The sequence below is a fragment of the Pseudochaenichthys georgianus genome, chromosome 13 (genome assembly GCF_902827115.2).
Source record: "Pseudochaenichthys georgianus chromosome 13, fPseGeo1.2, whole genome shotgun sequence".
NCBI lineage: Eukaryota > Metazoa > Chordata > Actinopteri > Perciformes > Channichthyidae > Pseudochaenichthys > Pseudochaenichthys georgianus.
Genome location: NC_047515.1, coordinates 8,552,198 through 8,568,148, shown reverse-complemented (window position 1 = coordinate 8,568,148; position 15,951 = coordinate 8,552,198). Strand labels below are relative to the sequence as shown.

The window sequence follows — 15,951 nt, the reverse complement described above, 5'->3', positions numbered from 1 at the left end:
AAATGAGGCCGAGCGACAGAGGCGAGGCTGGGATAAATGATACAATGATATCCAGGCCTGACTTGTCAGTGGAGCTAAGAGAGAGGATGAGGAGGATGAAGAGAGGGGGAGGGGCCAGCAGTGGCGGCTCTGAATACAGGAATTATTCTTCATCGTCTCACACTGTCACCGCGGATTACCCTCAAAGTCTCTCCTGGTAAGATGAAGAGAGAGAGGGGAGGAAGAGGAGAAGAGAGAAAGCGGTTGGGAGGAATGATGGAGGGGGGGGCACTGAAGGGCAGATATAATGACCACACTCTGCTTTCACACTCGTTGTCTCCTCTCTCAGCACCATACTCTCCGGCCTCGCCAGCCCCGCATTCCCTTTTCTGTTCTTTCACTCAGTCCCTGACGTCTCCCCCCCTCCCTTTCCTTCCTCCCTGCGTTTGTTCTTTCTGTCTGTCACGCCAGCGCTGAGTAGCTTTCAGGGAGAGAGTGTACTCATTTGCTCTCTCTCGCGCTTTCTTCCCTCTCTTTGGTTGAAGCAAAGGGGACAACATGGCCCTCTGGGCATGTCACAAAATGATTAACTAATAGTTTTGAGTTAGTCAAGTATCCAAATGGTGTGCGTGTGTGTGGTCCGTTGCGTGAGTTCTTCAGTCTGTACATTAGGCCTGCTATTGAGATCATAGTCACAATTATGCTATGTACAATATACATGCAGCGGTACATACATGGAAGCCGCCAGAGAGCCGGTAGCTAAAGACGGGCCATATTTACGCCGACGTCAGATGCTGAAAGACTTCAAGGGATGGTTGAAGTTACATTGTGAGAAGGCATGTTTGATTCATTATTTATCCATTCAGCTTTCTGCGGACAGATTGAAAGGACTTGGAGTTCATGACAAATCAGACTGGTATGTTGAAAACCTAAACTAAGTTCATTTTGCAAGAGGAAACCACAAGCAGACACATTGACTCTCCAATCTCTTTTCCTTGTCTTCCACTGGCCAACATTTTTTTTCACTGATGTCCTGTAAATGAATCTCTACCTGTCACCGCTAGCCCACAGCAGGTCAGTGAGCTTAGCATGGAGCCAGTTTCATAACAATCATGTGTATGTGTGGGGCAGGCACTTTCTACTTCACAAAGCACCAACATGTTAAAACATCCAAACAGCAAATGAGGAAATATAAGGACATGAGAACTATTCATCCCTACACTTGAGTTCCACACACTTGGAGAACCTATTAGTGGATTTTGACTGTATCTGTGACACATTCATAGTCATTTACTTTCTTATCATATTTGCTTTTGGCAATAGGCTTATTAGCTCCAGTGTCACAGCAATGTTCATCTGCACTGGATGCTTGATGATGAAGTGAATATTCCCGGGGCTCGTGGGTACTGTAGTTTTTCTAGATTATCTCTAAAACACAAGCCAGTCAAGAAACTTGCTAATGTTAACATGAACTCATGTGTCACCGAAGCTGAACTCAATGCGAAAGATTCACACTTTGTAAGGCCGCTGTAACAAAATAATATTAGCCATTAAAAGTTCTTATGTGATTGGACCATAAAGTTAATATACTGTTGTTGGGTAACATAGTAGACATTTACAAGAGTATTTTACGCTAGAACTGAACTTTGGTTAACCATGTTCTGTTTTATATCCGTACCAAAACTGAGCTAACATTCGACTACACAATTTTTTTTTACATACTTCATTTTTAGTTATACTTGAATTCCAAGACTATTTGCTGACACATTAAAGACACTTGATTGGAAACTAAACACCCTTCCCAGAAAAAAGTTTGACCAAATGTGCCTTTTCTCACGTAAACTGTCAGTGATTTGCTTACAGCATGTCATGAACTCCAGCAAGAGAGCATGCTAGCCAGCCAGCATTACACTGGAAGAAGTGTATACAACTTGCATGCATGTTACTCTTGTTGGTGTATGTGACTGTATGATTATTTGTCCATGTGTACAAATTAAGCCAGCGGACGTCTGTACTGATTAAAAGAAAGAGAAGGACCTCCAAGCCTGCCCACCCCCCAACCCATCCCTGTGCGTTGTTGCTCTTATGATGGGTATCAGCGTATTAAAAACAAGTCTGAATAGCAGAGCAACCAGTCAGTCGGCAGTATGGATAATAGCTTGGCTTTGTGTGAATGGAGTACGCGGCCAATTCAAATACAGGATGTATTGTACAACCATTAAATTACACAGCTGTCGGAACAGGCGTGCAGTCTAGTTTCCATGTTTCCTTAATAGACCAATTAATGAGGTTTTCTATGGAAAGATTGATATAATAGCAAAACTTAAAGAGGCGATTCATTTTTATATAATCATAAGAAATTACGTTTCTGTGCAGCTCGTTTGCACTGCTTCATGCTTCATTGGAAGACACAAATTAGATACTTTATTGTAAAGTGACAAGAGACGCATATTGATGGTATGATCAAAGCATACTTCAAGCTATTAAAAGATTGTCTGGATGGTTGTGTTATCTACGATCTGTCTACATCTGCTCACCTCAATATAAAATATTTCATATAAAAAAGGACATTATCTACCGGCCAAAGTTTAGCCATGTTCATTTGAACAGTGGCTTTCAGTAACCAAGCATTGTTAATCACAAATGGATTGATTTTGATCTAAGGACTCCAAGTCCAACCAACCTCTGTTAGTGATTGCCACATTTTTGAATGTTGGAAACGGGATGCTTTTAACTGTGATAAAAATGGACTGTATATGTATGTAGCTGAATGTATGTCATTTGGATTGGCTAAAGGGTGTGCATTATTTTCTATATAGTTCATGTAGCTCCAACAATCTACATCAATAATCATTGCTGGAAGACAATTGGACTTTAGTTTTCCACTAAGCAGTACTAATGGTCATTTCAAAGAGAGATGTGGCCAACATAAAGTCTACATTTAAAATATTTATTCTCCAAAACATACAGAATGTTCAGATGTTGGCTAGTTGGTGGCAGTGGTACTGTACAACTGGGATATTTCAGTCTGAAAGTTATACACATTATAACTTTAGGGTATGAATAAACTTTGTGATACATATTTTTTCCAAAGCCGGACTTGAGTCTTGGTAGGTCTGAGGCCTTGTTATGCATTGGCTTGAGTCTTAGTATTCTGGGAATAGCTATTTTAGCAAAGATTTCAATTGTAAAGCACTATTTGATACAAATACAGTTGAACCCTCAAATCACATGTTTGTGTGAGAAATAAAATGGCCGATTAGAGTATGACGCACAGCATAAACAGCATTACATTCATTTATGATGGATGTAAATCGGTGGTGCGGGCCCTTTGTGGTATGAGGAAATGTTTGGCTATACCTTTTTACACACCGAAAACAAGCTTTGGATATCATCTCAAATTCAAAGTCTTGGTCATATGCCAAAAGAGGCTTTTTCCATAACTCTCCAAAGCAAACTTTTTGTGTATGGGGAGAAATACAACTTCCAAAAATGGGTGTTTTACTGATATTGATTAAAACATGTGTACTCCCTAGCATGGGAAAGCTCAGCATATTACGTGAAAAATATGAACGTAGCAGGTTTAAATAAGTCCATGTTGTTTTAAAGGGAATCCCCAAACTAGACGATCAACATAAAGACACAAATTAGTAGATGAAGCAATTACTGCCCAGAGGGATTAATAACTTGAGCAGTTATGGTGTATTAGAAATGAGTAACAGTAATGAGTAATGTATTTCATTTTTCCAGTCAAGTGGTTAGATGCATACGATAGATTACAGGCTCTTAGCAGTCCACTGGCATTGAAACATTGGAACACTATATTTGATAGGTCATTGTAATATACAGAGCACATTCATCAAATGGCAAAAATAACTCTTGGTCCAAATGGAAAAGCAGCATGCTACTAAAGCACAAGGCCGTCTAGTGTAATATTGATTAGTAAGATAAATAAGCAACAATTTGCCATCTCTATAACCTTTAGAAGAAACACTCAAGAAACTCCATCAATGGATGAATTCCCTTGAACCTTTATGCATTCCCCCAAATAAATACGCCCACAGAGCAGCACATGGACAACTGAGCTAATATTTTCTCTGATGTGATAACATCAGAAGTGCAGTGGAACTCTCCCAAAGTCGACATACAGTAGGTCACCGAGCCAAAAGCCCACAGTCAATGTTTCAACATCAAATGACCAATTATTAAGTCAGTGCGCCTGTTTGGACCACCGCCTGCTAGCTCTTAAATAATACGGCCATTTTAAGAGTGCCACACACACACACACACACACACACACACACACACACACACACACACACACACACACACACACACACACACACACACACACACACACACACACACACACACACACACACACACACACACACACACACACACACACACACACACACACACACACACACACACACACACACATTCATATCAATGCTCTCAACCTTTGGGTGCTGATAAGGCTCGCCTAAATATTTGTCTTGAGTCGAGCGTTGAGAGAGCCAGCTGAGTCCTGTGCTGTTCAGACAGTCTTACTATTATTACTATTATTATTACTCCCAGTTTCTTTGTGCCAGAATCGGACAAACAAAGCTGGTTATGACCCAGAGGGTTTGGGTGGTCCCCAGCACCCTTAACTCATCCATCAACCAAATGTATCCCGACACATACAGTGCTCAGTACAGCAACACGAAAAACAAACGAAGCACTGTTGGCACCCTGAGTACCGGATATTTAACCCACACCATGATACAGTTACATGAGTTGTGATGATACTGTGACTCATAGCATGTCGGCTCGTATCAAGAGAATCCTGACACAACTCTAGGTCATGCTATTACATTTCTGAGACATTTTAATTCCGGAAAAAGTATAGGTTTGCTCAAAAAAATTATCATTAAGACAAATATTAATAAAAGTCATGTTACAACGAAAGTAAACCTAAAAAACATCCTATTCTTAATTTAGACACAGTTTTTGAAAATAAAACAATACAAAAACCAAACACAAAATGGACAACCAACAATTCTAATATATAATAAGAACCATTAAGTTCTGTTCTGCTAAAGTTTGATGGGATGGATATTTTACTTTTTACTTACACACAGGAGGTTTTTAAGATGGTAGAAGCTCAGTGGAGGACCCAGGGTGCGATTTCGTCCAGGGAACTGTTTCAAGATCCTGCATTCAAATAAGTCTCAGTAATAAATGCGGTGTTTGTTACTTTACATTTGACTATCTAATACAAAATCTTAATCAACTAATAAATAAACATCGCAGCAGTTTACAAAGTAATTATTAGTAAGTATTCAAATCAGCTCCACCTTAACCAGTTGATATGGACACATTGATGCATCATTAATCATAATTTATTATATAGTAGTTTTAGTTTTGGTAATTAAGTGTGAAACAATCGAGATTCTAATGGCTAGCGCTCCAACACATTGTACGCAATATGCTAAGGGTCATCTCTAAGCGGTTGACCAATCACAACAGAGCCAGCCAGCTAACCAATCAGAGCAGACTAGGCTCTGGTTTCAGACAGAGGGTGAAAAGAGGTGCTGCAGCATAGGCAGTAGGAGAAAAAGAAAGAGCTTTTTGAACATTAAAGCGTGGAGACATGTCCCAGTGGAGGCACAACATACACATATGAACCTGAAAATTAGCATAATATGGCCACTATAAGTATCAAATCTGAGTACTTCCTCCACCAATGAGTAAACAGATGATATAGAGATATAGACAGTGCCTTTGTTCCTCAGCTGGACAGGCTCTCAGATGGGACACCGGGTCGTGTTGAGCAGTAGTCCGCTCTCCATATGGCTTCAATGGAATTTATGTTGGACAGGCACCAATAAGACAAATCTAGTTAGCAACATTAGGCGCATTCACACCGCAGTACTTTTCCCACAAAGGTTCATGAGAACTTAGTTCATGAGAACTCTTTAGTTCGCATGAACTAAGTTCAGATCGCGTTCACACCGGAATAAGTCCCTGGGGGTGGATTAGGCAAATGAAGCCGCTGACGTCACGTCTTCTTCTTCTGCTTTGGGTTTACTGGCAGGCCGCAAACCACTTCACGGCGTATACTGCCGCCTAAAGTCCACGGCCGGAAGTCCCCGGAGTTGGGGACTGTCCCAGCAGCTTCTACTGAAGCCTTCCGAGTAAATCGCCAGAACGCCAACACCTCCTCATCTCCACCGCTCCCATGTTTTATTTTGTGTTGCCATAAGTTAGTCTCTTTGCGTTTCTGCGCTGGGCTAATGCTAATAATGCTAATAATGCTAATGCGAGGATAATAAAATGGCGGCTTCACAACACTTTTTGGGAGTTTTACGGGGCGTGGTTTGCAATCCGCCCAGCCAATCAGACATAGGAACCTTTTTCTCCCACGAAAGTCCCTGCTCTCTAGCAGGGGGTAAAAAAGGTTCTCATTAACTAATTTTAGTTCCGGCTCTTTTTGGTGTGAACGCAACATTTCGGAACTATATCGGAACTAAAGTGGGAAAAGTACTGCGGTGTGAACGCGCCTATTATATCATCGGAGCCACATCTAATTTCAGCCCCAGTGTGTTTTAGTCGTCAGTGGCTCCCTCACTCTCCCCTTCCTCCCCTGCAACATGTTCAGTTCTCTTCTCTCCCTCCGTCCATCCGTCCATCTCTCTATGTGAGTGTCACCTGCCCTCCGAGCTGGCGACGCTGGGTCTCGGCCTTAGCGTGAGAGCCCCATTACCCTGACTGGAGGCTTTGTTTTCCCTGTGAATCTGCGAGAGAGTGTGTCTGTCTGTGTGTGTGTGTGTGTGTGTGTGTGTGTTGGAAGAGAATGTCAGAGAGACGGTGATTTGTTACATCAGTGAGCATTCCAGCTCCGAGATACTCAACAGCAGACAAATAAAGAGTGAACATTTTTTCTTGCTTACGTTCTATTTTTCCATCCAAATCTATTTTCTGTGAGTTATTTTAATGCAAATTGTTTTTGTGTTGATAAATCGCAGTGGAATTGAATAAATAATGACAGAGTCAGTTGAGACTGATTGTTTATAAAAGTTTGAAAGGTTTGCAGAGAAGTCACTCAACAGTTGCAAAGCAACACATGCCAGAGAAATAGATGAGGGAAATGTGTGTATAGGTGAGGTAAGAGTGTGTGTGTGTGTGCATGAGCGTTTTTGCAATCATGTTCAAGGTCTGTAAGGGTAAGCGCCACTTTGCTGTGTGTGTCTAAGCGCGGGGGCCACAGCTAACACCAAAAGGAGTGAAGAGATACCATCTGCCTTTACCCATCTAAATCTGTCTCACACACACATTTTTTCAAACACGTGGATATTGGAACCTAATAGATGTGCTTTCACTGATAAAAGAATAGCATGTCAAGGCAACAAACTACTATTTCACATTAATATAATCCATAAGAGCTGATTCAGACTCATTTTAAAACACACATTTAATTCAACTACTATCAAATACACATAGTAATGGGCATCTTATACAATAGTAACATTTTAATTGCAAGTACAGCAACTATAAATAACTCTTTCGATGCCACAAATGTGACAGAATGTGGATCACAGAATGTAATTACATGTTGACCATCGCCTTATTCCAATACAATGTTACATTTAACCAAATCTTCAGACTGAAGTCCAAGAAGACGATAACTAAAGTTCTGCTAAAAGGGACTCATTGTTAAGATTCTTAATTGTATTGTGTGCCTCTACTGTGACATCTTTACATGCTTTAATGTTCAAAAAGCTTTTTATTTTTCTCACACTGCCTCTTTTCACACTCTGTCTGAAACCAGAGCCCAGTCTGCTCTGATTGGTTAGCTGGCTGGCTCTGTTGTGATTGGTCAACCACTAAGAGATGTCCCGTCCCTTAGCCTATGACGTATTTAATAATTTGTAGAAAAATCTGACAACAACAATTTTATAGGGACCATTTCTTTGCATAGCTGGAAATGTTTTGTTTGTAATATTGATAACTTCAAACAGGTCATCTGTATCGATTTGCCTTCTTTAAGCGAAATGGCACAGATCCCACCAGAACCTCATCCATAAAATCCCAACTCTTGACCATCTACGGCACTCTCCTCCTGACAGCAGACGCGGGGACATTTCCTATGTCACCGCGCAGAAGTGCTGTGCTATTAGATTAGCTGCAGAGACTAAAGCCTCCGCCAGCATGAATGCGAATGAGCGACCAACAAGTCCATCACATTCCCTGTGGATGATGTCTTCAGCACAGCTCAAGGCGCCCGAAAAAGTGTGTGTGTGTGTGTGTGTGTGTGTGTAGAAGGCAGAATTTTGATGTAATTTGATCAGTAATGAATTTTGTGGGGTCAGGATGCAATGTGATGGGGGGGACAAGACCGAGAGGCGACTGACTAGTAGTGTCCGGGAGTCTCTAAAGTCTAATCTAATGAAGAAACACGGAGTGGGGGGAAAGGGGGGGTGGGGTCGGCTGTAAAAAAGAGAGATGAGAAGTGAGAGAGAGAGGGCGAGAGAGAGAGGCTACAAATGAGGTTAAGTCCTAACAGAGGGAAGTTGAGAGAAGGGGACTGGATATGGCTAAGGATGGTTTTTTTGGGGGGGGGTGATAGTCGATGCTAAATCCATTAGGGCCTTGTGACCCTACCCACTCCCCCATCCCTTCCCCAACACACCCCACCCCTGTGGCTGCTGCCGCTATGGAGTTACACGAACCCCCCCACACACACATATTCAAATCAAAGGAACTCTTGTTCACTTAAGGAGGGGGGGAAAGAGAAAGAGAGAGCACTGCCACTTCCTAAACGAGTTAACCATTTGGACTGTCAGGGCCAACGGCATGTCTGCTGCACACACACACACACACACACACACACACACACACACACACACACACACACACACACACACACACACACACACACACACACACACACACACACACACACACACACACACACACACACACACACACACACACACACACACACACACACACACACACACACACACACACACACACACACACACACACACACACACACACAAAGTAAAGCAAGGCATGTGCAGATATACCAAAACCTAGCAAGCAAACATATGCACACACACATTTATCCATCACTGGACCTTGACCTGGCAGCACTGTATTCTGGGTAATGCTAGTGAGGAAGTCAGGCTACCTAAAAAGTAATTTAGCTGCACTGGACCACAACAAATAGTTTTTTCGTGTGTGAAAATACTTATACTGCTAAAATATGTTAAATCCCTTTGCTCAAGGGCATTTATGCACTTTAAGAACATATTTTGGTTTGAGGTAGAATTATTGTATCACTGTAAGCCAAATGTTAAAGATATTCTTTATATTTACAAGGTTAAAAAGTTATTTAAAAGGCACTCTCATCAGAGTCATTATTTTGACAAGAGATGAGGTCGAAAAGTATTAGAAGACATTTGAAACTGTAGATTCTATATCTAAAAAACGGATTTACTCTGCGGTATATTTGTCACTTATGTATCAATAAGTATATCTTCTTTTCATTACCAAATCATTGTCTTTAAGCAACCTTTATCAGTAACCACACCCTAAAAAGTTTATATAAAAAAATTGGGTACCACTTTACAATAGAGGGTTTACGAATAGTTTGTAATTAATTAATTAATTAGGTTGTGAACACTTTATAAATCCTTAATAAGCTTTTATAAGACATGAGATAAACAGGGCACTTGTGGGCACTTGCTTGCCAAATAGAGAGCCCACATTTATCTGTACTGCTAAGCCTTATATTGGCTACCTTACTTTGTCTTCTTCATCAGCCAGCATCCTTGGTATCTGTTGTTCACTGAGTTGATTCTCCCCCCAATCCATCTTGATGTTTCTTGGCATCTCTTATGACCATCTATGAATGAATTACTAACATGTTTAACTGCCAAAAGGGAGTCTTATTGTAAAGTGTAAAACAAATCACCATCTATTGATGAGTCACTAACATGTATAACTACTGAAAGGGTGAGTTGTTTTAAAGTTGAATACACATGTCCATTTATGAATGAGTTATAACATTCACACATTTTTCACATGAGATGCAAAGTAAGATGCAAAAGAGCCAAGCAAAACATTTTCTTCACACATGAAGAAAATCAGGACTCAAAATAATAACTATTTAGTATGACTGATACACATATTTAAACATAAAAGCTTTTCTCAGACATAAATGAAAGACTTGGTAAGACATAATGGTACTCAGACTGGAAAGGCTTTGTGTATATTCTTGAACAAGCGTCCAAGCAGTCCATCGGGGTGAGCAGAGCCAAGCCAAGATGACCATTCAAGAACCTTGAGGTGTTCCTCCAACAAACTCTCTGTACGGTTTCCTCTCAGTCTACGGACATGTCCTTTGACGGTCGACCAAGCTCTTTCTATATGTGCTCTCTATAAATGCCGATCGTGAGAGCCGATCACATGACGTAAAATACATGACACTGTTCTCTGTGCGCGGCAAAACAAGCTCGCCAAAAAGGCTTCACCAGTCTGGCAGTATTTTAAGGTGTCCGAAAAAGACGATCCTGACAGAAATCCTGCAGCTCCGCCCGCTGTGACGGACCGGTGAGCGGAGCAACACACACTAAGAGTTAGACCTAACACACTTTTATCTACCTCTGGAACAAGCTAAACTAGTTATAAATATGTTTATTCTTCACTGTCGGGTCACTCAGTACTGGATCAGTGAGCTGCATGAGACGGATACTGACAGGCTGTCAGGAAAGAGAGAGAGAGAGAGAGAGAGGAAAAGAGAGGCTCCCGTTCTCCCGTGTTATTATCCAAAGTTAATGTAAACTTGAATAATGTACTTCCTTTGAATGTAATAATTATGTTGGTTGTTGTTTGTGGAAGTGCCAGTGACTGAGCCCCATTAACTGAGTTTTAAACATCACTTTAAATGGCAGATCCCCATAGGCCCCGCCCACTCGATCTGATCGGTGATCGGCCCCAAAATTGGCGATCGGAGCATCCCCAGAATACTCAAATAAAATAGTTTACTTTATCAGCATTGGTGTTACCAATGCTTACTATTTATTTGATACCAATTTGATAATACAATTAATAAAAAGAACACGGTTTGGGTTCATTCTTCAGATATGACTGACGTTAACGTGTAAGCTCAATAATGAACTCCAGCTCAACCAACCATATTGTAATATCTAAGTAATCATCTTGAAATATGACATTACTAATTGTAATATACACACATCTTATTGTGAGGTTGATTTCACATACACTACGCCGCTCTTCAACACTACTTTCACGTTAGCTTGTCTACATACTCGAGCATAGCACATTTAAATGAACCTTAGCGATGCATACAGTTACCTACCTAATAAAATATCTCTCTAACTTACAAGGATTACCTTATTTCACCAACCTCAAACAGAAGCCGTTTGTTCTACAGTGTTATCCCACTTAATGCTTAACACTTCTCTATTACGTTTGAACTTGGAGGCTACGATTAGCATCGTTAGCACATATGTAGCTACCACTTGCTTACTACATGCTAACGCAAGCCTTAACATTCATTAACGTTAGCTGACTAAAAATATAAGCAACACATAAATAAAGTACTCGAAATTCACTCACCATAAATCTGCATTCATGCACCGTCTGTTTTAAATGCGGAGCGAGTCACAATAGTCCGCCCTACTTTATGCATAACTTTGAGGCTTAATATAACTTAACATAATTATAAATGGTAGTAACTCATTAATAAATGGGAATGTGTTTTACACTTTACAAGGCTCCCTTTTGGCAGTTAGAAATGTTAGTAAACTCATAAATAAATGGAAAGAGATGCCAAGAAACATCAACTCAGTGAACAGCAGATACCAAGGATGCTGGCTGATGAAGAAGACGAAGTAAGCTAGGTAGCCAATATAAGGCTTAGTCATCTTGCCAAATAGTGAGCCTGTGTCGATGTATGAAAACTATGTTAGAACTGGTTTATAAATGGTTCTTAATCCATCCATCCATCCATCTTCTCCCGCTTATCCGTGGTCGGGTCGCGGGACCTAGTGGTTCCAGGGGACCTAGTGGTTTGCTAGGGACCAGCAAAATATATACATATAATTATTCTGGAAAAGGTTTTTAATGTTTAAGCCAAAAAGTATTAAGTATGATTAAAAACGTCTCAGAGCACTGAATGTACATTTTCAGGAAACAAGGATTTGTTTGTAAATTAAGAATATAATGTAACATAACAATTTCTTTAAACCTAGGGTTCTTAATGATTAATAAAATGTTTACAACCTAATGAATAACCTAATTATAAACCCTTTATGAATCCTTTATAAGGGTAGTCTTATTGTGAAGTGGTACCAAAAATGGATCAGAATAAATGTAGCAGGATTAACTTCCCTGTATTCCATTTGGATCTCAAGTAATCCCTGAGTGACAGACCTAGAAATAGCAACGGAAGAGGACATTCGACGTGTTTGTATGTGCATGCATTTGTGTGTTGAACAATCTCTAATTACCCGTAGCAGATCCCACTATATCCCTGGAGGGGGACTCGGACATGGCGTCGGCCAGTCTCTCCCGGAGGCCTTCGTCGCTGGCGTCCACGGAGCCATAGTTGTGACGGGGTACGCCGAAGCTCTCCGGCCAGCTGCCACACACCTCCAGCAGGGTCACGCCGCGTCCCTCAAACTGACCTGCATGTAAAAAACAAACACCTGGTTAGGACTCTTTTGATGACCAGATAGATTGAGGAATGCAGCAATATTTGCAGCTCTACCGACCATCCAATAATGAGCTGAATTGCAGGATCAGGATCGAGGCAATTTATTACTTGATTACAATATCTTGCCCATGACATTTGGACATGTTGACTGCAGAGCATGGGGATCAAACCTAGGCCTGTCACGATAATTAATTTTGTTGGACGATACATTTTCCTGGAAATTATTGCGATAAACGATAATATTGTCGGCACCGTTGTAAGACCATTTTAGACCACTGACATAATGATAAAATATAATTATAATTCAAGTACATCCTTTCAAACATAACTTTTTATTGAACTTTCAACATTGCAAATGAAATGTGAAATAATATTAAAATACATAAATTATATATAGTAAATAAAAAAAATTAATTAAATTATAAAAAAATTATTAAATCACACACAACCAAAACAATAAAGTAAATAGACTCAGGCTGGAAAACAGAGCTCTCTCTATCTATCTATCTATCTATCTATCTATCTATCTATCTATCTATCTATCTATCTATCTATCTATCTATCTATATTATATACATATATATAAATATATATATATATAAATAAATAAATACATAACTATATGGGCACACATTGTCTCACAAGAAAAAGAAAAAAACTCCTTAAAATAGCAGTCAAGTGTACAGTCCACTGTCCATTATGAGGGCCGTACAGGCCGTAATTCATACTGGTCCTCTCCATACATACATTCTCCTTTTACATACATACATTTTCACTCTCACACACGTATATATTTACACTCACAGATTCATACATTCTGCTCTCATATTATCATATTTCAATGCACACATTCATACACTGTCACTCACACATTTTTACATTTTGTTCTCATATTCATATATTTTGACGCTCATATTTATACATTTTGCTCTCATGCACATTCATTCAATGTTTACATTTAATATTATAAATAATATATGCATGTCTGAAGAGAATATATGTATGCAAAAGAAGAATGCATGTATGAAGACAATATATGTATGCAAGAGAAGAATGTATGTATGTATGAAGACAATATATGTATGCAAGAGAAGAATGCATGTATGTGTGACAGAAAGTATAGTGGAAATGGAAGGAGGATGGTTGAAATGGAAGGCAGGTCATTATCGCGCTGTGATTGGCTCAGAAGGTCGAGCGGGGCGGGCTCATGTTCAGAACTTCTGATTCAAATCAACATGATGGAGGGAGATGAATCCGTGTATCTACGGACCATTTCTTTTTCTTTATTAAACAAGTACACGGAAGAGTGTCTGCGAGGCGTTTTTGTTTTTTACCTTACTAAATGGTCATTGTAGCGAGGGGGGGGGGGCGCGAAACCCCCCACCCCTCACGGCGTGCCTGGCCGGCAGCCACAGCGCGCCGGGCAAAAATGGTGGTCACACCCTTATGTAAACAAACACGCATGTAAACGGCAATTTATCGAGGTCAGAAAAGTTATCGAGTTAATTTATTGTACGATAAGTCAATGAATTGCTTATCGCGACAGGCCTAATCAGACCATTGAACATCTCATTGCTCGATGCCAATTTTCCAACTAACCAATGCAGTTATAGGGTTAGGTCTAGGATAGGGTTAGGGTAAGCAACATGTATAGGTTAAAACAATTCACCTCACTCTTAAGCCTCGTAAACCATTTAAAAAGCATCCTCGATCAGCTGGAAAAGAAATGATCACAAAGCTGAAACAAGGGCTGTCCTTCCGAGATCATGAAAGTCGTCTTAAGAGATGAGTGGTTTCCTAGAGTACACAAACTACTGAAAACATATGATGATCTTATAGAATATGATAACTTGCTTTAAAAATAACCACAACCGTAAACATGAATTGCAGAAATAAGCAAAAAAACAAACACTCACATAAATGAAAATGTCTTATAAGTCAACAAGAATGTAAAACTATTAGGTACACTTGCAACGTATGGCGAACATATTTGTTGGGCCATTGCTAAACATCTGACAGCATCTTGTTTTTGCTTAATGAATGGATTTATCTGACTACCTCAGTAGTGTGTAAGCTTTTTTTGTATAGTAAATACTTTCCCACACTGAATTTAATGCGACATGTTTTGACACCAGATCTGTTTTCTTAACAAAAACAAATTGAATTTACATTTCAAAGTATGACTCTTTGTTTCCGTATTAAATACAAAAGCCAAACATCTCTGCCTGAACGTAAATGAACTACACACCAGCTCCACTGAGGTCCACCGGTTCAGCTGGTTTAAAGTCACAAACACACACATTACAAACAACTTGTGAGCACACCACAATCTTCATGCCTGTCAAACCAAATCCACACAGACCTACACTGCACCTTAATCTGTTCTCCTTTCTGTCTGCCGTAATTTCTGCAATCAGAGAGATCTTGTGCTTTGGAGCCAGAGAGTCTGCAACCTGTTTCTGTGTGTGTGTGTGTGTGTGTGTGTGTGTGTGTGTGTGTTGTGTGTGTGATAAGGCAGCCAGGCACGCCGCCATGCAGACACTAAAACAACTGGATTATTCTATCAGTTCATTTGAATTGGTCACTGTGGCTGCCAGCACTGAGAGGTGATAAAGGCCGAAAGGGACGATTTAGAGGTGATGTCAGTAAAATGCTCCCGTGTGACTCAGCATGCTAAAAAGCAACGATACAAACACGTGACCTCTCGGCTTCCTTTTCTGCTTTATCTTTATCATCATGATTATCATCATCAGGTCAATTATGTCTCTATGTGACAGACGGGGAGGCACAGGAAACGACTCCAACAAGCACACTCACTCAATATCAACTTGATTCAAACTGTTATCTGGGGGGAAAACCTGCCCAAGTGGCACATCCGAGAGGAAGAGTCCAACACAGATCACTCAGTGGCACCAGTATACAGGTGACACTGGCAATCCTGGTCTGCTAAACAAAGCTTGTATACAACAAAACGCCATTTTCAACCATGCATTTGAAATGTTGACTGCAGGGGCTACGGGTTGAACCGCTCCTACCTGTGATTGGTAGATGGTTATTTAACCCCTAAACCACAGCAGTCCCATAACGCAACGCCACTAGTCCAACTCAGCCAGCTAGTGAAGAGCATCCATAAGACCATGATGATTCATTCAAGTCACATATATAATATATTATATACAAAATCATTATCTGTGTTATTAGTGATACAAGTATTATCAATACCCTCATAATGTGCAATA

General features: G+C 40.3%; 1 protein-coding gene across 1 annotated transcript in view; it reads right to left on the bottom strand.

Moving 5' to 3' along the window:
- Positions 1–5,126: 5,126 nt before the first annotated feature.
- Positions 5,127–15,951, bottom strand: part of bcas3 (BCAS3 microtubule associated cell migration factor) — a 328,454-nt gene continuing 317,629 nt past the window's right edge. The window contains exons 23-24 of the mRNA XM_034097703.2: positions 12,507–12,683; positions 5,127–5,178 (exon numbers count right to left, since the gene is read on the bottom strand). Of these exons, the coding sequence (XP_033953594.2) occupies positions 5,171–5,178; positions 12,507–12,683 (185 nt within the window). The 3' untranslated portion in view covers positions 5,127–5,170. The remainder of the gene's footprint in view (positions 5,179–12,506; positions 12,684–15,951) is intronic.